Source organism: Oncorhynchus mykiss, chromosome 10 (assembly GCF_057628025.1).
Source record: "Oncorhynchus mykiss isolate SJ-2025 chromosome 10, ASM5762802v1, whole genome shotgun sequence".
Classification (NCBI taxonomy): Eukaryota; Metazoa; Chordata; class Actinopteri; order Salmoniformes; family Salmonidae; genus Oncorhynchus; species Oncorhynchus mykiss.
The window spans coordinates 21,662,659-21,685,200 of NC_143031.1; the positions used below are offsets into that span (position 1 = coordinate 21,662,659).

A 22,542-nucleotide genomic window follows, 5' to 3' on the forward strand; every position below is an offset into this window, starting at 1 on the left:
AATGTGATTTTTGCCCCACTGCGTGCGTGTGTGCGTATGTGTGTGTGTGTGTGTGTGTGTGTAATATATCTATATACACACACACACGCACACATTTTTACTATTTTCTATATTGCATAATAATAGTGAAGACATCAAAACTATGAAATAACACATGGAATCATGTAGGAACCAAAAAAGTGTTAAACGATTCTTCAAAGTTATTTATTTATTTATTTTTATTTCACCTTTTATTTAACCAGGTAGGCAGGTTGAGAACAAGTTCTCATTTACATTTGCGACCTGGCCAAGATAAAGCAAAGCAGTTCGACACATACAACAACACAGAGTTACACATGGAGTAAAACAAACATGCAGTCAATAATACAATAGAAAAATAAGTCTATTTACAATGTGAGCAAGTGAGGTAAGATAAGGGAGGTAAAGGCAACAAAAAAAAGGCCATGTTGGCGAAGTAAATACAATATAGCAAGTAACACACTGGAATGGTCGATTTGCAGTGGAAGAATGCAAAGTAGAAATAATGGGGTGCAAAGGAGAAAAATAAAAATACAGTAGGGGAAGAGGTAGTTGTTTGGGCTAAATTATAGATGGGCTATGTACAGGTGCAGTAATCTGTGAGCTGCACTGACAGCTGGTGCTTAAAGCTAGTGAGGGAGATAAGTGTTTCCAGTTTCAGAGATTTTTGTAGTTCGATCCAGTCATTGGCAGCAGAGAACTGGAAGGAGAGGCGCCAAAGGAGGAATTGGTTTTGGGGGTGACCAGAGAGATATACCTGCTGGAGCGTGTGCTACAGGTGGGTGCTGCTATGGTGACCAGCGAGCTGAGATAAGGGGGGACTTTACCTAGCAGAGTCTTGTAGATGACCTGGAGCCGGTGGGTTTGGCGACGAGTGTGAAGCGAGGGCCAGCCAACGAGAGCGTACAGGTCGCAGTGGTAGGTAGTATATGGGGCTTTGGTGACAAAACGGATGGCACTGTGATAGACTGCATCCAAATTATTGAGTAGGGTATTGGAGGCTATTATGTAAATGACATCGCCGAAGTCGAGGATCGATAGGATGGTCAGTTTTAACGAGGGTATGTTTGGAAGCATGAGTGAAGGATGCTTTGTTGCGAAATAGGAAGCCAATTCTAGATTTCACTTTGGATTGGAGATGTTTGATGTGAGTCTGGAAGGAGAGTTTAGTCTAACCAGACACCTAGGTATTTGTAGTTGTCCACATATTCTAAGTCTGAACCGCCCAGAGTAGTGATGCTGGACGGGCGGGCAGGTGCAGGCAGTGATCGCTTGCAAAGCATGCATTTAGTTTTATTTGTATTTAAGAGCAGTTGGAGGCCACGGATGGAGAGTTGTAGGGCATTGAAGCTTGCCTGGAGGGTTATAAACACAGTGTCCTAAGACGGGCCAGAAGTATACAGAATGGTGTCGTCTGCGTAGAGGTGGATCAGATACTCACCAGTAGCAAGAGCAACATCATTGATGTATACGGAGAAGAGAGTCTGCCCAAGAATTGAACCCTGTGGCACCCCCATAGAGACTGCCAGAGGCCCAGACAATAGGCCCTCCGATTTGACACACTGAACTCTATCAGAGAAGTAGTTGGTGAACCAGGTGAGGCAACCATTTGAGAAACCAAGGCTATCGAGTCTGCCGATGAGGATGTGGTGATTGACAGAGTCAAAAGCCTTGGCCAGGTCAATGAATACGGTTGCACAGTAATGTCTCTTATCGATGGCGGTTAGGATGTCGTTTAGGACCTTGAGCGTGGCTGTGGTGCACCCATGACCAGCTCTGAAACCAGATTGCATAGCGGAGAAGGTACGGTGGGATTCAAAATGGTGGGTAATCTGTTTGTTAACTTGGCTTTCAAATACTTTAGAAAGACAGGGTAGGGTAGATATAGGTCTGTAGCAGTTTGGGTCTAGAGTGTCACCCCCTTTGAAGAGGGGAATGACTGCGGCAGCTTTCCAATCTTTCGGAATCTCAGACAACACAAAAGAGGTTGAACAGGCTAGTAATAGGGGTTGCAACTTTTTCTGCAGATAATTTTTGAAAGAAAGGGTCCAGATTGTCTAGCCCGGCTGATTTGTAGGGGTCCAGATTTTGCAGCTCTTTCAAAACATCAGCTGACTGGATTTGGGAGAAGGAGAAATGGGGAAGGCTTGGGCGAGTTGCTGTGGGGGGTGTAGTGCTGTTGACCGGGGTAGGGGTAGCCAGGTGGAAAGCATGGCCAGCCGTAGAAAAATGCTCATTGAAATTCTCAATTATAGTGGATTTATCGGTGGTGACCTATCCTCAGTGCAGTGGGCAGCTGGGAGGAGGTGTTCTTATTCTCCATGGACTTTTTTGAGTTTGTGTTGCAGGAAGCAAATTTCTGCTTGAAAAAGCTAGCCTTGGCTTTTCTAACTGCCTGTGTATATTGGTTTCTAACTTCCCTGAAAAGTTGCATATCATGGGGGCTGTTTGATGCTAATGCAGAACGCCATAGGATGTTTTTGTGTTGGTTAACCACTCTAGGGCATGTGGGACGCTGGCAGAGTGCCAAATTCAAATACAGAAATACTCATTGTAAAAATTCATAAAACAAAACATATTTTACATAGGTTTAAAGATTAACTTCCTGTGAATCCAACCACGGTGTCAGATTTAAAAAATGCTTTACGGCGAAAGCATACCTTACGATTATTTGAGAACATAACCCAGCAGACAAGTCATTACAAACAGTAACCAGCCAAGTAAAAGAGTTACACAAGTCAGAAATAGAGAGAAAATTAATTCCTTACCTTTGATGATCTTCATAAGGTGGCACTCAGAAGACATTAATTTACTCAATAAATGTTCCTTTTGTTCGATAAAGTCTCTTTATATCCAAAAACCTCCTTTTTGTTTGCGCGTTTTCTTCAGCAATCCACAGGCTCAAACGCAGTCAAAACAGGCAGACAAAAAATCCAAATTGTATCTGTGAAGTTCATAGAAACATGTCAAACGATGTTTATATTCAATCCTCAGGTTGTTTTTAGACTAAATAATCGATAATATTTCAACCGGACAATAACGTCGTCAATATAAAAGGTAAACAAGAAAGGCACTGTCTCGGTCGCGCGCATGAAAAAGCTCTTTGACACGGCAGGGTCCACTTATTCCGACTGCTCTTACTCCCTCATTTTTCAGAATACAAGACTGAAACAATTTCTAAAGACTGTTGACATCTAGTGGAAAGCATAGGAACTGCAATTTGAGTCCAAAGTCAATGGATACTGTAATGGCATTGAATTAAAAAATACAAAACCAAAAATAAACCTACTTTTGCCTGCCACATCAGTTCTGTTATACTCACAGACACTATTTTAACAGTTTTGGAAACTTTAGTGTTTTCTATCCAAATCTATCAATTATATGCATATCATATCTTCTGGGCTCGAGTAGAAGGCAGTTTAATATGGGCATGCTTTTCATCCAAAATTCCGAATGCTGCCCCTTACCCTAGAGAAGTTAAGGGCAGTCAGGTCTGGAGAGAAACAAGGGCTATATCTGTTTGTGGTTCTAAATGTATTTAAGATGGTGAGGAAGGCATTTAAAAAAAAATAACCAGGCATTCTCTACTGACGGGATGAGGTCAATATCTTTCCAGGATACCCGGGCCAGGTCGATTAGAAAGGCCTGCTCACTGAAGTGTTTCAGGGAGCGTTTGACAGTGATGAGTGGAGGTCGTTTGACCGCTGACCCATTACGGATGCAGTAGATTGCAACACCGCCCCCTTTGGTCGTTCTATCTTGTCTGAAAATGTTGTAGATAGGGATGGAGATTTCAGAGTTTTTGGTGGTCTTCCTAAGCCATGATTCAGACATGGCTAGGACATCCGAGTTGGCAGAGTGCGCTAAAGCAGTGAATAAAACAAACTTAGGGAGGAGGCTTCTAATGTTAATATGCATGAAACCAAGGCTATTACGGTTACAGAAGTCATCAAAAGAGAGCACCTGGGGAATAGGAGTGGAGCTAGTCACTGCAGGGCCTGGATTCACCTCTACATCACCAGAGGAACAGAGGACGAGTAGGATAAGGGTACAGCTAAAAGCTATGAGAATTGGTCATCTAGGACGTCTGGAACAGAGTAGTCACCCTTTGCCTTGATGACAGCTTTGCACACTCTTGGAATTCTCTCAACCAGCTTCATGAGGAATGTAAGTCTATGGGAGGGGGTGAGAACCATGAGCCTCCTAGGTTTTGTATTGGATTCAATGTACCCAGATGAGGTTGGAAAATCCCCTCCGGCTACCCTAGAAGGTGCTGTTAAGGCTACTGTAGACCTTCATTGCAAAACAGTGTTTTTTTTCATTGATTATTTGGTGACGTGTATACATGTATGTATGTGTGATGTATAATATTATTTCATATTTATTATTATAGTTTAATCTATGTTTCACTATTTTTATCAAATTCACTGTGTAGGAAGGTCCTCCCCATCCTCCTCTGAGCCTCCACTGTGTTTTTCAGTAAATGCTGCATTTTGCTATAGTATTATTTCCTGTGTGCTTTTGCTGATAACCTTTCTGGCGTTGTCGTTTTCCAGTACAAGGATGCCTTCATGAAGGCTAACCCGGGCTACAAGTGGTGCCCTGCCACCAACAAGCCAGTCAAGAGCCCCTGCCACACTGTCAGCAACACCCGCAATAAAGTGTGGTCCTTCCCTTCCAACTCCCCTAAGGGCTGTGCCACTGCCAAGAAACTGCCCAAGACTGACAGCACACCACAGCTTAATTTCGCCATGGCAGGTGCGTCAAGTTTCCATTTCTGGTAAAAAGGCTAATTAAACATGTAATGTCTCGGCATAGCTGCCACTAAAGAATGTCAAATTTGTAAAAATATATTCTAACTAGCTTTTATTTTGTGTCTTCCCAGATCCCACAAAGATGGGTGGCCTAAGTATGCTACTGTTGGCTGGGGAGCATGCCCTTACTGCCAGAGAGGTATGTCATGTCATATCCACTATATCCTGGACTGTAGTGCAAAAATTAACAACCGGAGGACTTCAGAGGGTTATCTAAGGGTCTTTGAGACAATTTATGAAAAGGCCCAGTCTAGTGAGTTTATCCTTGTTGTTGTAGCACAATTTTAATCTAGAAATCATAGTTTTAGTGGAAATATATCTGAGGCACTTAAGTAATTCTCACATGTGTTGTAAAAGCACTGTGAGATACAAATTTGAAGATGTATGAATTGAACCTCCACAGATTTCCTCCAGCTCATCACAATCTGGAGCCACAGATGTCACTAAGTACCCTGATAAATCCTCCCTATTCCAACTTGCTGAGGTAAAACCACCTGAAATGGGAATGTTTTCTCTTTAACCTCTTGTAACTATTACATAGGGCTGTTACGGCAAATACGCTCTGATACAACAGTTTATAGATTTGCCTATATGCGCATGTGTATCGAAAATAGCCTAAATTAGATGCATTGTCTATTTGCATATAAATGGTTTGGTTTGCTCTTACAATACCCAACACATCACATAACATTATACCATTCCCTAAAATGGTGGCACAAGGAAGTGAGGCTCATTCCTGTTTAAATGGGTCAGCCAACCCTCAATTGTGTCCCTTTTCAGATCTCTTCCAGCACGCGTCAGCCGAGTTTAATGGACACAGCTGGCAAAGGGAAGCCCTTGAGTTGGGAGGACCAGGCTGAAGTGGGTATTCTTAGGGAAAGGCTTGTCTACATATGATTTAGCTCAATGTTATTGGCCTGTAACATTTTTATAGGCGATCTGCCAACTGCTAAGCATACTTGCATATGTATGGACTTCAATCATTCTACATGCTATTGAAATGCACTCTTAAGTAGTTTGTTTTTAAACTGAGTGGGATATCTTCCTGCTTACTGAAATCCACAACAACAAAATTCAAATACTGACACTATTGGCTATTACCAGTGCGGGTATGCCTTAAGGGAGGGCACAAATGAAAGCATTTACTCTCTAATAACCATACTATACTGTTTAGTACAAAGTCACAAATATGAACATGCATAAGCCCAGGATCTTATCCATTTTCTCATTCACCTTTTTCCTCAGATGTGGTCTGGAACCTCACAGCAGGGAAAGCCTGACGTACCCACTGCCAATGTCAAGTCCCCTCTTTTTCAACTGGCAGAGGTATAGTCATTACACTGTCTCAAGTCTGCCACTCCACACTACTACATACTCTATAATGCTGTTGTATTGTCTTTTATGATGTATTGTCAAATTCTCCTCTGTTGTGTATCAAAGCAGATCTCCTCTGATTCGAGCCAGTCGACTGCACCAGAGGGAAAGCAGTGTGGCCAGTCCGCTCTCTTCCAGCTTGCTGAGGTACTGCAGGCCCTCCCTCATTATGGTTCCATTTAAGTCCATTTTGATACTATTGAACTCTTGAAATACCCTACAGTCGAAATGATTCATAGTTAGCTCCAGCACTTTCACATCGATATGACTACTGAAATGTTAGTTTCATATCAAATTGTATTAGTCACATGTGCCGAATACAATGCGGCGAATTTCACCTTACAGTGAAATGCTTACTTACGAGCCCCTAACCAACAATGCAGTTTTAAAAAATATGGATAAGAATAATAAATAAAAGTAACAAGTAATTAAAAAGCAGCAGTAAAATAACATTAGCAATACTATATCTATATACAGGGGTGTACTGATACAGAATCAATGTGCGAGGGCACCGGTTATTTGAGGTAGTATGTACATGTAGGTAGGGTTATTAAAGTGACTATGCATAGATGACAACAGAGTAGCAGTGGTGTAAAGGGGGGGGGCACTGCAAATAGTCTGTGTAGCCATTTGACTAGATGTTCAGGAGTCTTATGGCTTGGGGGTAGAAGACGTTTAGAAGCCTCTTGTTATTTTCCCTCTGGTTGCACATTTAACATGCTGATAGAAATGTGGTAAAACTTATTTAACGTTAAACGTATTTCCCTGTATTAAAGTCCCTGGCTACTAGGAGCGCCGCCTGGATGAGCGTTTTCTTATTTGCTTATGGCGGAATACAGCTCATTCAAATCTGTCTTAGTGCCAGCCTCTGACTGTGGTGATATGTAAAGAGCTACAAAGAATACAGATGAAAACTCTCTCGGTAGGTAGTGTCGTCTACAGCTTATCATGAGATACTCTACCTCAGGCGAGCAATAGCTCTAGAATTCCTTAGATATTATGCACCAGCTGTTGTATACAAAAATACATAGACTGCCGCCCCTTGTCTTACCAGACACCGCTGTTCTATCCTGCCGGTACATCATATAACCAGCCAGCTGTATGCTGTCGTCGTTCAGTCACGACTCTGAAGCATAAGATGTTTGTTTTTAATGTCCCGTTGGTAGTTTAATCTTCCACGCAACTCGTCGATTTTATTGTCCAAAGATTGCATGTGAACTGTTTTGTTTTGTGTAGATGTGCTTGGCCTCCGAGGCAGGGAAGATGGAGACACAGGACGATACCTGCACCCCACACATCAAAACTGAGACTGTGGTAGAGGAGGCTGGGGACAACACCCCTGATCTTCCTCTCTCCTTTCCCCCGTCTTCCTCCATGCCGACCGATGCTAGTCTCCTGCTGCTCAGAGGCCAAGCAGCCATAATCAAAAGGAAGAAAGACGGCAGCACCAGAGAGGCGCCCAAAGTGGTGGACAAAGACAAGAGCCCTGGTCCCGGCTCACCCAAAAAGACCCTCAAGAAGCGACCTTCATCCGAGTCAGAGTTGGAGAGCCTCTTCTACACTATCGAAGCCGTGGCTAAAGGGGCATGGGGCGATGCCGAGGAGGATATGCCCAAGAAGAAGGCTCGCACTGCCGCCGTTACCATTCTGGTAGAGTCCAGCTCACCCAAAAAGAGGGCCAAGCCCAAAGCCAAGAGGCCCCTGAAGGCTAAGGAAGATGAGAGAAATGTGAAGGACAAAGAGGACGACGGACGCACAGAGCTTCCATTGACAGTGGAGACAGTGGTGAATCCAGCAAGCCCCAAGATAGAGGCTAAGGAGGCCAATATTAGCAGCAGCACGGAGGAGCCCACCTCCCCTCCCAGCCCCCCGCAGATTAAGCACAAAGTCGGGGAGAGGGAACTGGAGGCCAACGCAGAGGGGTGTGGCTCCAGAAAGTCTGAGAGAAGCTGCAAGGGGGCGCTGTACAAGACCCTGGTGTCGGAAGGGATGCTGACCTCACTGAGGGCCAACGTGGACAGAGGTACGCATTAGTAACCCCCCCTACCCTGTCTCCACAATTACTATCTTAATATGCTGCTGATTTATGCCCATTCCGAGCAAGACCCAGGGTTTTAACTTAATTGTACTGGTGGCTACTCTAAAGTAAGTAAGTGTGTGTATGTGTGTGCGTGTTAATTAGGCAAAAGAGGTTCTTTTCGAAGTGCATCTGATGAAGGAGGCTGGATTGACGAGACCTGGGCTTTCTCACAGATGGGACCCAGTAATTTCAAGAAGCTTAAGAAGTCCAAATCCAAAGACGAGACCGCGCCAGGGTGAGTTGTCTGTCCAAGACCAATTTACCCTTATCACTGAAAGATCACTAATGGGAGCAGAATATAGTGAACAGACAATAATCCCATTTCTCAAGGGGCACATTCGTCATGCAAGGATTCACGTTTGTTGTTATTGAAGTGAGTGACGGAAGATTGGCTATGTGCACTCGTGGCTTGTTGCTCTTTGAATTTACGCTGCAAGTCTGTTCTATTAGTGAATTGTTGGATGATGACAAATACTGAAATAAAAATATGTCTATTTCATCACTAGCTCCACTTTCTTTGTGGTGTGATGGAGTCCTCTGTGTCCAAGTTAACATCTTCCTGTGAGGAACCCCTGAAGAGAGAGCAAATAGCCGCTCAGTTTAAGTTATGGGCACCCCATAAGTGTTTGATATTTTTCATTTTGGCACCTCTATAAGCATTAAGAATATTAAGATTGGTTCAGCCCATTAATAGTTTTAGGGGTTCCCAAAAGTGAATGTTTAATTCAAGCCCTTCTTGGATAATGAGCCAGTTCTTAGGCTGATGAACCAATCTTCGGTTTTTGTTTCCTCTTCGGTTTAAGAAAAGTAGACAAACCAAAAACAAAGTTCCCACCACTCAGTAATTAAAATATAGCAACAGTGGAGCTTACTTATCTGATCAAAGCACTCTTGAAACACGCAAGAGGGAACTTGGAAAAAAGCTATTATTGTGTTGGCATTTCTATAGAAATATAAAAATCAACGGGGACAAACAAATGGCACTGTGTTTCCGCATGATGAAGGCCTGGAAAATGGCTGTGGGCATGTTCCTCCTGTATCTAATCAACAACATGTATCACCTTTGCAGTTTGGGGAAACTAGAGGAGGAGTTTGAGAAGAAGTTCAACAGCCTGCCGCAGTACAGCCCTCTGACATTCGACAAAAAGAGCACCGTCGTCACCAAGAAGAAAACTGACATTAGCACCGCACCGGAGGAACAACCTCCGAAACCTGCCAAGGGTGAGCAGAAAATGTCACCGGAATGTTCACCAAAGGTTTCAATATGTTTTAACTCCCCATTCCCATCCATACCCCATACCGCTCATTTTGCTCCTCACTTTCAGAAACCTGACCACTCAATCATGACAACAAAAAAAAAGACCTTGTTACCATTTAACATTGCATGCCATTCTCTGGTCTCTTTTTGTTTCTTTTTTGTTATATCAGGTCAATCTCCATCTCAGAAAAATACTTTATTCCACAAGATTGTTAGCAATTACAAGGAGAAAAAGAAGAAGCCCAATACTTTGGATAAAGGTGAATTAGAGCATCATGTAATGTAATATGTGTGTGCACTATTTAATCCAGTTGTGAATGTTCTTGGCATGATATTTACAAATAGTTGGAGACAATGGATACATTACTCAATGTAAAAATGGACCATGTAAGTACCATACGCTTATATTGCATTATGACCCCTGCTACCATATGCTTACCTCATACCAAAGCCATTATTTTTAAAAGATCACTTGACACAGTAAATCTAGACACTTTGATTTTTAGATACATTTAAAACATTCTCTCTTTAGTTGTTAGCGTAAATGAAAAAGTCATATCCTATGCATGCCATCTAGCAGAACAGGGTTTCGGACAAAACCATTTTTTCAGTCAATTCATGATTTACTTTGATGTTTGGTGCCCAGATCTCAAGTTAGAATTTGAGTGGAAGAATTCTAAAATGGCTCTTTAAAAAAAGATTTGTGCCCCATGTTTCCCCTCTCTTCTCAGACATAGCGATGCGTAGTGACTCCCCCATGTTAGACTCGGCTGCCAAGGCCACCAAGGCAAAGCCGAGCCCAGCCCCCTGTGCCACTGCCATGCTAAACCCAGAAGCCATGGGAACTAGCCCTAGTGTGCCAGTGGGCAGCCAGAAAAGGAAGGCCAGGAAGAGCAAGATCACCCACTTGGTGCGCTCGGCCGACGGCAGGGTATCCCCAGCCGAAGGTGAATGGTCTTTCCTAATAGTTTATTCTGCACATTATCAAATACATTGGATTTAAGTAAATATGTGAGCTAGAAAATGCCAAATGTTTTTTTTAACCATTACAAATTACAGAAACCAGGTAGCAACGAGCGTTGTTCTGTCCATACCATTTTGAATTATCTTCTTTGGTCCATTTTAACACAGAGGACAAAGCCAGGGACCTGACCCCGGAGCAGGATGACAAGCCATTATCCCAAGATACTTTATGCAATGAAACAGGGTGTTACAACGCATCCAAGCAAGAGGAAGCGGACAGGAGCAGTGCACCTGAAGACCTGCCTGCCTTCTTTAGCCTGGCTGCCCTTGCAGAGGTGGCAGCCATGGAGAACATTCACAGGTAGGCAGACTTAAATATATGACATGGGATGCACCTTTGCTTCAAGGTTCTTATGCTTTTAAACTTTTTGAAACCCCCTGTGTTTAAAATTTCTCTGTACACTTTGAATGTGCCATGTTTTATTAGGGCTCCCAAGTAGCGCAGCATCTCAGTGCTAGAGGCATCACTACAGACGCTGGTTCGATTCCAGGCTGTAGCACAACCGGCCGTGATTGGGAGTCCCATAGGGCTGCTCACAATTGGCCCAGCGTCGTTAGGGTTTGGCCGGGGTAGGCCATCATTGTAAATAAGAATTTGTTCTTAACTGACGTGCCTAGTTAAATAAAGGTTAAATAAATACAATTATTACCTTTCAATTTGTGTGCAATTGTAACCAAGATAATCAGGTGCAGAGTTCCTAACTAATTAATTACCTTAATTTACCAATCAAGTACAACGGAGGAGCCAAAGCCTGAAGACACACGGGCCTCCAGGAATTGAGTTTGACATGTCTTCACTAACCAGACAACAAACCATTGGCCCAACACAAATGCCACACCACAAGTCTTTTCCAAGAACAAAAAGTACAGACCTTGATTTGTTAAAACGTCTTATGGCTGGGGGGCAGTATTGAGTAGCTTGGATGTTATATTGCACTTCCTAAGGCTTCCACTAGATGTCAACAGTCTTTAGAACCTTGTTTCAGGCTTCTACTATGAAGGAGGAGGGAATGAGAGCTCTTTCAACCAGGTGTCTGGCATGAGCTGATCACGCACACTCCCGTGTGAGCGACCTACGTTCCATTGCATTTCTGAAGATAAAGGAATTCTCCAGTTGGAACATTATTGAAGATTTATGTTAAAAACATCCCAAAGATTGATTCTATACATCATTTGACATGTTTCTACGGACTGTAACGGAACTTTTTGCATTTTCGTCTGGACCTAGTGATCGCGCCTCATGAATTTGGATTTGTGAACTAAATGCATGAACAACAAAAAGGTATTTGGACATACATTATGGACTTTATCAAACAAAACAAACATTTATTGTGGCACTGGGATTCCTGGGAGTGCATTCTGATGAAGATCATCAAAGGTAAGTGAATATTTATAATGCTATTTCTGACTTCTGTTGACTCCACAACATGGCGGATATTTGTATGGCTTGTTTTTGTGTCTGAGCGCTGTACTCACATTATTGCATGGTTAGCTTTTTCCGTAAACATTTTTTAAAATCTGACACAGCGGTTGCATTAAGGAGAAGTGGATCTATAATTCCATGATTAACACTTTTATCTTTTATTAATGTTTATTATGAGTATTTCTGTAAATTGATGTGGCTCTCTGCAAAATCACCGGATGTAAATATGAACTTTATTCGAACAAAACATACATGTATTGTGTAACATGAAGTCCTATGAGTATCATCTGATGAAGATCATCAAAGGTTAGTGATTCATTTTCTCTATTTCTGCTTTTCTCTCTTTGGCTGGAAAAATGGCTTTGTTTTTCTGTGACTAGGCACTCACCTAACATAATCGTTTGGTGTGCTTTCGTCGTAAAGCCTTTTTGAAATCGGACACTGCGGTGGGATTAACAACAAGTTTATCTTTTAAAATGGTGTAAAATACTTGTATGCTTGATACATGTATGTTTGAGGAATCAGAGATTTCTGTTTGAATTTGGCACCCTGCACTTTCACTGGCTGTTGTCATATCGATCCCGGTAGCGATATCTAAGCCATAAGAAGTTTTAACCTTTACCTTATTCTCTTCCTCCTATCTCAGAGGCCAGCATGTGATTGGTGACAGCCAGAAGAAAGACATGGCCAAGACCCCTTTGCTCATCTCCTGCGCTGACCAATGAAGTGGAGGAGCCTCTTGCCTCCGGCAAAACAAAATAGATGCTCGCTTGTTCGTTTAAACTTTTTAACCTCCAACTCCTCATCCTGTCCTGGAAGGAAGGAAAGAGACAGAATGTGACTCGTTGATGGACCCCTATGTGGTGAAACTAGCTCTAGAGCTCTGGTCTGAGGGGGAAAGAGTGGGTGAACTGACCTTCTCAGTGTTCTCCTGAACCCTTCTCTTGGCAGTAGGAGGTCATATCGCCCCTCATTCCTAGACACTCCTGCCTAGAGGACCCTGTGGAAGAGGAAGACCAGTCCCTGAGAGCATGGCTTCCTTCTCCGTTAGAGGTAGTTGTGTTAACGTGTAACCTTTGTCTGATATTACGCAATTTTAAAGGTCAAGTTTTGCTAACAAAAATTGCATTTAAAAAAAGAAAGGAAATTTACACACGTACGATAACATCTTCCATTTCAACCACACTGTTTCGCAAAGATTCCACCTAGCATACCTCGACGTAGGATGAGTCAGATATTGTGTTTTCCCGCACGCCTTCATGCTTGAACTTAAACTAACACAGCCTGAGTAGATAGTCCTCGTGACTGAAAGGGTTCCAAGATACACAGACCTTACTTGTGTACCTTTAATTTTAATTTGACTATTTAGTGTGGTCTATAGATACAGCAGACCTCTTAACCTTCCAGACCATTAGCTTTTAAGCCATGTAGCAGACACTCTTATCCAGAGCAATTGGGATTAAGTGCCTTGCTCAAGGGCACATCGATTTTTCACCTAGTCGGCTTGGGGATTTGAACCAGCAACCTTTCGGTTACTGGCCCAAAGCTCTTAACCCCTAGGCTACATGCCGCCCATGCACGTTGTAACCACTGTCAACCATTAAGATGCCATCGTCATGTATTCAAAACTGATCTATCCCTAGCCTTCACGCCAGCTTAGCAACTGCTACTACGGTGGTCAGTTTGAACTCAACAGATTGAGGCTCTTGCATTTAAACTTAAGCTTGCGTTTAAGTTTAGATGGGAGGCCTTTGGTTAGCATATTTTCAGTCTTAATCTGCCTGTTTACCTGGTGTTCAACCCTCTACAGTGGGGCTCAATGTGATGACAAGCAAAGTTACTAATAGAATGAATGGTTCTCCATGGCCTTAACTCTCTCATCGCGACCCTAACCGTACCACAACCTCTGCTCTTTATTTCTGACGACCATCCCATCCACTACGCAACCATTCACACAATTCTTACATCCGTTTGAATATACTTGAATGATGAAAATGCATTTTGTGTCAATACTTGATCTTATTGCAGTCTGCGTAGCATCTTCAAGGCTAATCCAAATGTGTGCTACTAGTTTCCTAAGAGTTTTTTAACAGACGCTGCACAAATTTTAGGAGTAGGAGACGCTTTTAAGATGTAACTTTTTCTTAGTAGGGTGATGTGTTTTCCCTCGTTTTGTTTTTCCTATTGGCCTTTTGATATTTTCTTATGCCAAGTAATGGTCCACTCTTAGGCAATCAGAATAATCAAGGTTTTGCTTTTGAACGTATTTCAATAACAAGACAATGGTCATTGCTTTTAACGCATTGTTTAAAAAAAATAAAAATAAAAAGTTTTATTGCATGTTCTAACCGAGGTAGAACAGGCTAGCATCCATTCCATATCCAGATAGCAGATCCTTGTGTCCGTTCTTCTGTTTACAGTGTGTGAGCTGTAGTGGGGGACTCTTGACGTATGCTCTGGGTGTAAGCTAATCAGATGGAGAAAGTAGTGTATGACAAACTCACATTGCAAGTCCCCACCGACATGTCCTCCATGAAGTTACCATATTATTATTACTCTTTTGTTTCCAAGTTGACCAATGCTCCTTTTCTTAGGTTGTGCAGTAAATCACACTTCTCTCCTTGTCTTTTTCTTTTCGAGTTTCTCTTATTACATTGGAGCCTTCTCCTTCACTTAAGAGTTGTGTGCATTATGATGCTGTTGAACTAGATTTTGTATTTCTCCTTTATCTTGTGTTCCCAACCTCAGTGGTCTTTCCTGAGGCCTAGTTAACTGGATTAAGACTGTTGTGAAAAATCTCATACACAAAGTGATGCATCCATGCTTACTGTACCCGTTAAACAAATGTGCACTGAGATGAGGTGCGCTACTTCTAGAAAGGTAGTTTTCACCTTTTTGAGGTAGTATTCTTAAAGCAACTGCATTGCCATTTCTGGGCTATGTCTGAATGATGTGTTCTGTCGGCACAGCATGAACTTTAGAGGCTCTACCCTCTTATTGTCAATGGAGGTATTTCGTCTTGGCTAAGAGATGATAATGCCACAAAGTAGAATAAATGTAAAATATATGGAATAAATCCCTCCAGGATTGGGCTGACTTGTAGAGGGATATGCGCAATGCTGACTCTCTTCGCTGTATTTATTAATTCATCCCTAAAAGCTGACAAACGGACTGTGAACGAGCAGACCTAAAACATGACTTTTGAGCTCAAAAGAAACTTCAACAAACTTTGAAAAATAAATGTAAGACTTTTCAGTTTTGAGAGAATAAATTCAAGGCTGACTAAAACCGTCCAAGCAGTAAACTACACATAGTTATTCCACTGATGGACATCAGTGGTGTTATTTCCCCAAAAAGAGCAGAGATGTACATGCTTATAACAAGTGGTTTTCAGACATTTGCCAAAGAAAGGGGAAAGTTGTATTTTAATGACAATTCTATTGAAAACTAAGGTTAGCATTGCAGTTGCACTGCATTTTCATGGTGTATAGATTTTCAGGTAACAAATATATTATATCAGCACAACTAATCCTATATATCTCATGGGTTTCCTAAGACTTAAACCCCACGTGGGAATGATGTACACTGTACTGATACCTTTCAATGCCTCTTTTTAATAGACAATATTTGCACCTTATGACCCAAACCAAAATGATATCATGATGATCTTAAGATTTTAATTTATCCCCCATTTTCACATAATTCTCCTTTTTAAGAGTGTTTAGCCTTCCTCCATATCATGAGGTAAATGTAAACGATTACACAGGTATTCATGTCTATCTTATGAAATTATGCAGTGAAGTATTCTTTAACTAAGTTGAAAACAAACCCCTTCAAAATCAGCCATTATGTATCACCCTCAGCCTTTTCTAACTAGTATTTAGTATTTTATTATGATTCCCATTAGCTACTGCTAAAGCAGCACCTACTCTTCCCTGGGGTCCACATCTAGAAGATGCCTCTATAAAATTCCTATATGATTAGTTATCAAAATAAATATAGACGATACCCCTTTGTGCTGGTACTGTCTCCTGAATGTAATCGATTTTGTACCTGTATTTTTATAATTCCAATTCAAGTCTTGACTCTACTGTGTATGTATGCGATGGTGGACTGTTTTCACAGGTGAATAGTTTGTTTCAACCTATGGGCCTCATGACGAGTCAGCTGCTGTGCTGTGAACTCTGTGGAGGTGTAATCAACCATGTATATAAACCCTGGATTGTTGATGTTATGGATTGGCCAATGAGAGGTTTTGAAGCCACCAGTCAGCCATATTGGCACTCCTCAGAAAAGCAGTACTCCATAGGAATGAATGGAATTCTACAATATTTAAAGGACACAATTACATGGCCTTTTGTTGTAGTGGGAACAGTAACATTAATACTTTCAAAGAATTGTACTTTAAGGATGTTTCTCACAATTTAATTTAAAAGTATGCATTCATGTGTCTGAATAGAATGAACGTGTCAAACGAATGTAGACATTAAATGCATTTCATTAGCTTCCAAAATATTTTTTACAATGGTGAGGGAGTGCCATGATGGAGGCGCAGTGGCTTCAAAACAGTTCCCTGTGTCAATCAGATTATATATACATCATTGGTTGTAAGTAATTATGACTTACCTGCAAATGTCTTTTAGTAATATGAGAGAGTTTGTTTTTATAATTGTGAGGGACAGTGTCACCCCAGATGGTTTTGTTTCTTCTCTGCAGTTCAATTAGGCTCTCACTTCAGGAAAGGGTGAAACCAGGGACACTCACGCAATTACAAAGAACAATTGCCAAATCCTCTGTATTCAAGTTTATTTATTACAATTTCCTTTTTATAGTTGTTCCTTTAGTTACAAAAATAGAAAAACTGAATATGCACCCAGATAAAAAAGACTATATAAATGTTCTCCCTTTACAGGAATGTAGATCACAGCTTCCCTTTTGTTCTTGTGAAGAGGTGACATCAGATCTAAAGTATGTTTCCTCTGATAGTTTGTACAATGTGTGCTCGATCTTATTTATGTCAATAGTACTGTATCATGACATGTATGGACTTGATTGTTACAGCCCAGTTGTTCAATGCAGCCTTGCCTTACTGAAGCACCTGCTTAGTGAGGGATCCCTTAGCCATCGCCCTCAGCCCCTTCCACTGAGTCGTATGTCATAACACTGTCTGCTGACGCAACTATTATTCCTTGAACACCTATTAAAGTAACCTGTATTAAACCTTTTGTACATCAGCAGTCTCTTCAACATCAAAATGTGATTTCTGGATTCTGTTGAACAATTCCTAAAGTAACCATAAGCATTCTATTGCAGCACGGCATCATCTATTTGAAAAAGCTTTGGACCCTATAGCACAGGCAACCCTGGTTCTGGTGTGCAGCAGGCACATGACCAGGTGTGTTGAATTTAAGCAATCACTGAACTGATCAATTGGCTAAGTAGCTCAGTGTGGTGCATAGTTGGGACAAAATCCAATAGTAGCTGTGACACTCCAGGAACAGGGTTGCCTACCCCTGCTATAGCGTAATCTCTAACCTCAGTGCCATAAGTATTTGCCCCCTTTCTGATTCTCTATTTTTGCATATTTCTGACTCTGAATGTTCTCAGATCAAAACCTAATATTAGATAAAGGGAACATAACACAATGTTGATAATTCTTCATTTAATTGACAAAGTTATACAACGCACAATGCTCCTGTGTGAAAAAGTTATTTCCCCCTTACACTCAATGACTGCAACCAAACACTTCCTGTGTGTTAGTCTCTCACATCCCTGTGGAGGAATTTTGGCCCACTTTCATGTAGAACTGCTTTAACTCAGCGATCACCATGCTTGACCGTTGGTATGAGGTGTTTGGTTTTCGCCAGACATATCGGGACCCAATTCATCTAAAAAGTTGACTCAAGTTTGCCAAAAAGCAGCTGGATGATCATCAAGACTCTTGGAAGAATGTTCTATGGACAGATGAGTCAAAAGGGGAACTTTTCGGAAGACATGGGTCCTATTAGGTCTGATGAAAACCAAACTCTGCATTCCACAGTAAGAACCTCAAACCAACAGTCAAGCATGTTGGTGGTAGTGTGATGGTTTGGGGATGCTTTGCTGCCTCAAGACTTGGACCACTTGCCATAATTTTTATTTTTTATTTCACCTTTATTTAACCAGGTAGGCAAGTTGAGAACAAGTTCTAATTTACAATTGCGACCTGGCCAAGATAAAGCAAAGCAGTTCGACACATACAACGACACGGAGTTACACATGGAGTAAAACAAACATACAGTCAATAATACAGTATAAACAAGTCTATATACGATGTGAGCAAATGAGGTGAGATAAGGGAGGTAAAGGCAAAAAAAGGCCATGGTGGCAAAGTAAATACAATATAGCAAGTAAAACACTGGAATGGTAGATTTGCAGTGGAAGAATGTGCAAAGTAGAAATAAAAATAATGGGGTGCAAAGGAGCTAAATAAATACAGTAGGGAAAGAGGTAGTTGTTCGGGCTAAATTATAGGTGGGCTATGTACAGGTGCAGTAATCTGTGAGCTGCTCTGACAGCTGGTGCTTAAAGCTAGTGAGGGAGATTAGTGTTTCCAGTTTCTGAGATTTTTGTAGTTCGTTCCAGTCATTGGCATCAGAGAACTGGAAGGAGAGGCGGCCAAAGAAATAATTGGTTTTGGGGGTGACTAGAGAGATATACCTGCTGGAGTGTGTGCTACAGGTGGGAGATGCTATGGTGACCAGCGAGCTGAGATAAGGGGGGACTTTACCTAGCAGGGTTCATTGAAGGAACCATGAATAATTCTCTGTTTTAGATCATTCTAAAGGAGAATGTCATGTCATCTGTCTGTGAGCTGAAGCACAGATAGGTCATTCAGCAAGACAAAGATCCAAAACACACACGAATGGCTGAAAGGCAACAAATGTAAAGTTCTGGAATGGCCTAGTCACAGTTCAGGCCTAAACTCAGGACCTGAAAGACCACAAATGCCGCTGAGTTAAAGCCAGTTCCAAAATCACTCCACAGGGATATGACTCCTCCACAACTACAGGAAGTGATTTGTTGCAGTCATTGCAGCTAAAGGTGGCACAACCAGTTATTGAGCGTGAAAGGGCAATTATACTGAACAAAAATATAAATGCAACAATTTGAAAGATTTTACTGAATTACAGTTCATATGAGGAAATCAGTCAATTGAAATACATTTATTCGTCCCTATTCTGGATTTCACATGACTATGAAAACAGATATGCATCTGTTGGTCACAGATACCTTAAAAAGAAGGGCCTCACAATGGGCATCAGGATCTCGTCTCTATTTTTGTGCATTCAAATTGCCATCGGCTTTTGGTAGAGAAATTAACATTAAATTCTCTGGCCACAGCTCTGGTGGACATTCCTGCAATCGGCATGCCAATTGCACGCTCCCTCAACTTGAGACATCTGTGGCATTGTATGACAAAACTGCAGATTTTAGAGTGGCTTTTTGTTGTCCCCAACACAAGGTGCACCTGTGTAATGATCATGCTGTTTAATCGGCTTCTTGGATGTATTATCTTGGCAAAGGAGAAATGCTCACGAACAGGGATGTAAACAAATTTGGCACAAAATGAGATTAATAAGCTTTTTGTGAGTATTGGAACATTTCTGGCTAATTTTCTTTCAGCTCATGAAACATGGGACCAACACTTTACATGTTGCGTTTATATTTTTGTTCATTGTATTTTTTCACACAGGGGCATTTGGTGTTCCTTAACTTTGTTTATTAAATACATTGAAAAAAGTATGAATATGTTGTGTTACTTGTTCACTCTGGTTCCCTTTATCTAATACTAGGTTTTGGTTGAAGAGCTGATAACATTCAGTGTCTAAAATATACAAAAATAGAGAAAATCAGAAAAGTGGCAAATACTTCACAGCACTCTCTGGCAAATCTGACTCCTGATTAAAAGCAAAAATACTAACAAAGTAGTGTTCAATACAGAAGTGGTCCAATGAATTCTAAACTACAGGACTGATCCACTAGCACAGACTGGAATATGTTCATTGATTCATCCGATGGCATTGAGGAGTTTACCACATCAGTTACTGGCTTCATTAATAAGAGCATCGATGATGTCATCCCCACAGTGACCGTGCGTACATATCCCAACCCAAATACATGGATTACAGGCAACATCCTCACTGAGCTAAAGGCCTGCGCTGCCACTTTCAAGGAGCGGGACACTAATCCAGACGCTTATAAAATATCCCCCTATGCCCTCCGACGGACCATCCAGCAGGCAAAGCGTCAATTCAGGACAAAGATTGAATCCTACTACACCGGCTGACTGTCGTCGGATGTGGCAGGGCTTGTAAACCCAGCCGTGAGCTGCCCAGTGACACAAGCCTACCAGACGAGCTAAATGCCTTCTATACTCGCTTTGAAGCTAGCAACACTGAACCATGCATGAGAGAGCCAACTGTTCTGGACGACTGCTCTTCTTAGCCAATGTGAGTCAGACCTTTAAAACAGGCTGCAGGGCCAGACGTATTACCAGGACGCGTACTCAAAGCATGACCAGCTGGCAAGTGTCTTCACAGACATTTTCAACCTCCCTGACCCAGTCTGTAATATCTACATAGCAGATCATCATAGTCCTGGTGCCCAAGAATGCCAACGTAACCTGTCTAAATGACTATCGCCTTGTAGCACTCACATCTGTAGCCATGAAATACTTTGAAAAGCTGGTCATAGCTCACATCAACACCATCATCCCAGACACCCTGGAGCCACTCCAATTTGCATACCACCCCAACAGATCCACAGATGACGCAATCTCTATTACACTCCTCACTGCCTTTTCCATGTATAAGTTTTATATTCTTCAAGAATCAATGGATTTATAATCCAAAAATGGATGTAGCAACTACAGATCGACTTAAAGGAGCAATCAAAAGTGTGCGAGTTTGAGCATGTGTCCATTAGGGGTGGCAGGTAGCCTAGTGGTTAGAGCATTGGGCCAGTAACCGCTGACAATGTAAAAATCTGCCGTTCTGCTCCTGAACAAGGAAGTTAACCCACTGTTCCTAGGCCGTCTTTGTAAATAAGAATTTGTTCTTAACTGACTTGCCTTGGCTGTCCACTGGTTTCAAAAACAATGATCGATAGGCAGCTTAAGGCTTCCTGAGCAGACACTCTTTCACAATCTTCACATACGCTGCTACTACTCTGTGTATTATCTATCCTGATTCCCTAGTCACTTTTACCTCTACCTACATGTACATATTAACTCAAATACCTCTACCTCATATGCTTACACATTGACTCGGTACCGGTACTCCTTAGCTCATAACCAAGATGGCGTAGCAGTGAAGATGTTTTTTGTAATTTTTGTATATATATTAACATTTATTTTCAATCTCTTCTCGATTTTTGATTAGATTATACATTCCGGTAACCTGCCTCACCCAATGTGATACGGAATCGCTATTACTTTCAATTTTAGAACACATTCAAGAACCTCCAGAAGCTAACCAGCTAATTAGCTACAAGCTATTTAGTCATTGTTAGCCACTGCTAGCGGCTTTTACCTTCTGCACAGATACCAGCCCTGTTTTTAGCCTGGATAATACTCGCTAGTCTACCAGTATCGGACTGTCTCTCCACAACAACGCCGGATTTCTGCCGTAATCCCTGGACCACTACTTCTGATCTTCATAGCTAGCTCGCAGCTAGCTAGCTAGCTCACAGCTATCTTGCACTCACCGTGGCACCCAGTACCGAAGCTATCCCTGAGGCCCACCTGGCCTACTCAGCTGTTCACCCGAACCCCACTCATACACGGCTAGAGCCCAATACTCCACCGGATCCTTGCTGTAAACTCTGGACCTTGGCACCGGATCACCGCTGCTACCGATTGGCTATAGTGGCTAACGCCACTGCCACGAAGCTAGCACCAGTTAGCCGTGAGCCAGGCACATCTCCCGGCTAGCAAACTAAATTCTACAATACCTCTTTCGCCTGGCTTGGATTCTCTGTCGACACGGCACCCCGCCGCACCACCACCGACGAATACTCCATCCGCTGTGCCTTCAACCGGCCTCCGTCGGAGCAGACGCTCCTACTAGCCCCGGGCTACTAACTTTAAACACCGTATCGCCCGCGTGCTAGCGTAGTGGCGGCTTCCCTGTTCCATCTACTGCTGCCCCCTGGACACTATGATCACTTGGCTACATAGCTGATGTCTGCTGGACTGTCCATTAATCACGGTACTCCATTCTGTTGATTTATTTTTTATCTGTCGGCGAACTCAGGCTCTGTGTTTAGTTAATCCAACCCTCTCTGTCTAGTCATCGCCATTTTACCTGCTGTTGTTGTGTTAGATGATTAGCTGTTGTTGTCTCACCTGTTGTTTTAGCTAGCTCTCCCAATCAACACCTGCGATTACTTTATGCGTCGCTGTATGTCTCTCTTAAATGTCAATATGCCTTGTACACTGTTGTTCAGGTTAGTTACCATTGTTTTAGTTTACAATGGAGCCCCTAGTTCCACTCTTCATACCTCTGATACC

At 42.1% G+C, this 22,542-nt stretch overlaps 1 protein-coding gene across 6 annotated transcripts in view; it reads left to right on the plus strand.

The window, feature by feature from the left end:
- LOC110533503 (HMG box transcription factor BBX) overlaps positions 1-17,210 on the plus strand; it is a 44,329-nt gene extending 27,119 nt beyond the window's left edge. For 3 of the 6 annotated variants that reach the window (XM_021617770.3, XM_021617771.3, XM_021617772.3), the window contains exons 5-17: positions 4,575-4,776; positions 4,904-4,971; positions 5,236-5,316; positions 5,613-5,693; positions 6,078-6,158; positions 6,273-6,353; positions 7,443-8,229; positions 8,389-8,521; positions 9,356-9,507; positions 9,715-9,804; positions 10,276-10,491; positions 10,676-10,868; positions 12,637-17,210. In XM_021617770.3, the coding sequence (XP_021473445.2) occupies positions 4,575-4,776; positions 4,904-4,971; positions 5,236-5,316; positions 5,613-5,693; positions 6,078-6,158; positions 6,273-6,353; positions 7,443-8,229; positions 8,389-8,521; positions 9,356-9,507; positions 9,715-9,804; positions 10,276-10,491; positions 10,676-10,868; positions 12,637-12,715 (2,244 nt within the window). In that variant the 3' untranslated portion in view covers positions 12,716-17,210. The remainder of the gene's footprint in view (positions 1-4,574; positions 4,777-4,903; positions 4,972-5,235; positions 5,317-5,612; positions 5,694-6,077; positions 6,159-6,272; positions 6,354-7,442; positions 8,230-8,388; positions 8,522-9,355; positions 9,508-9,714; positions 9,805-10,275; positions 10,492-10,675; positions 10,869-12,636) is intronic. The other 3 variants (XM_021617777.3, XM_090186139.1, XM_090186141.1) reach the window with 1 other exon arrangement.
- Positions 17,211-22,542: the final 5,332 nt, after the last annotated feature.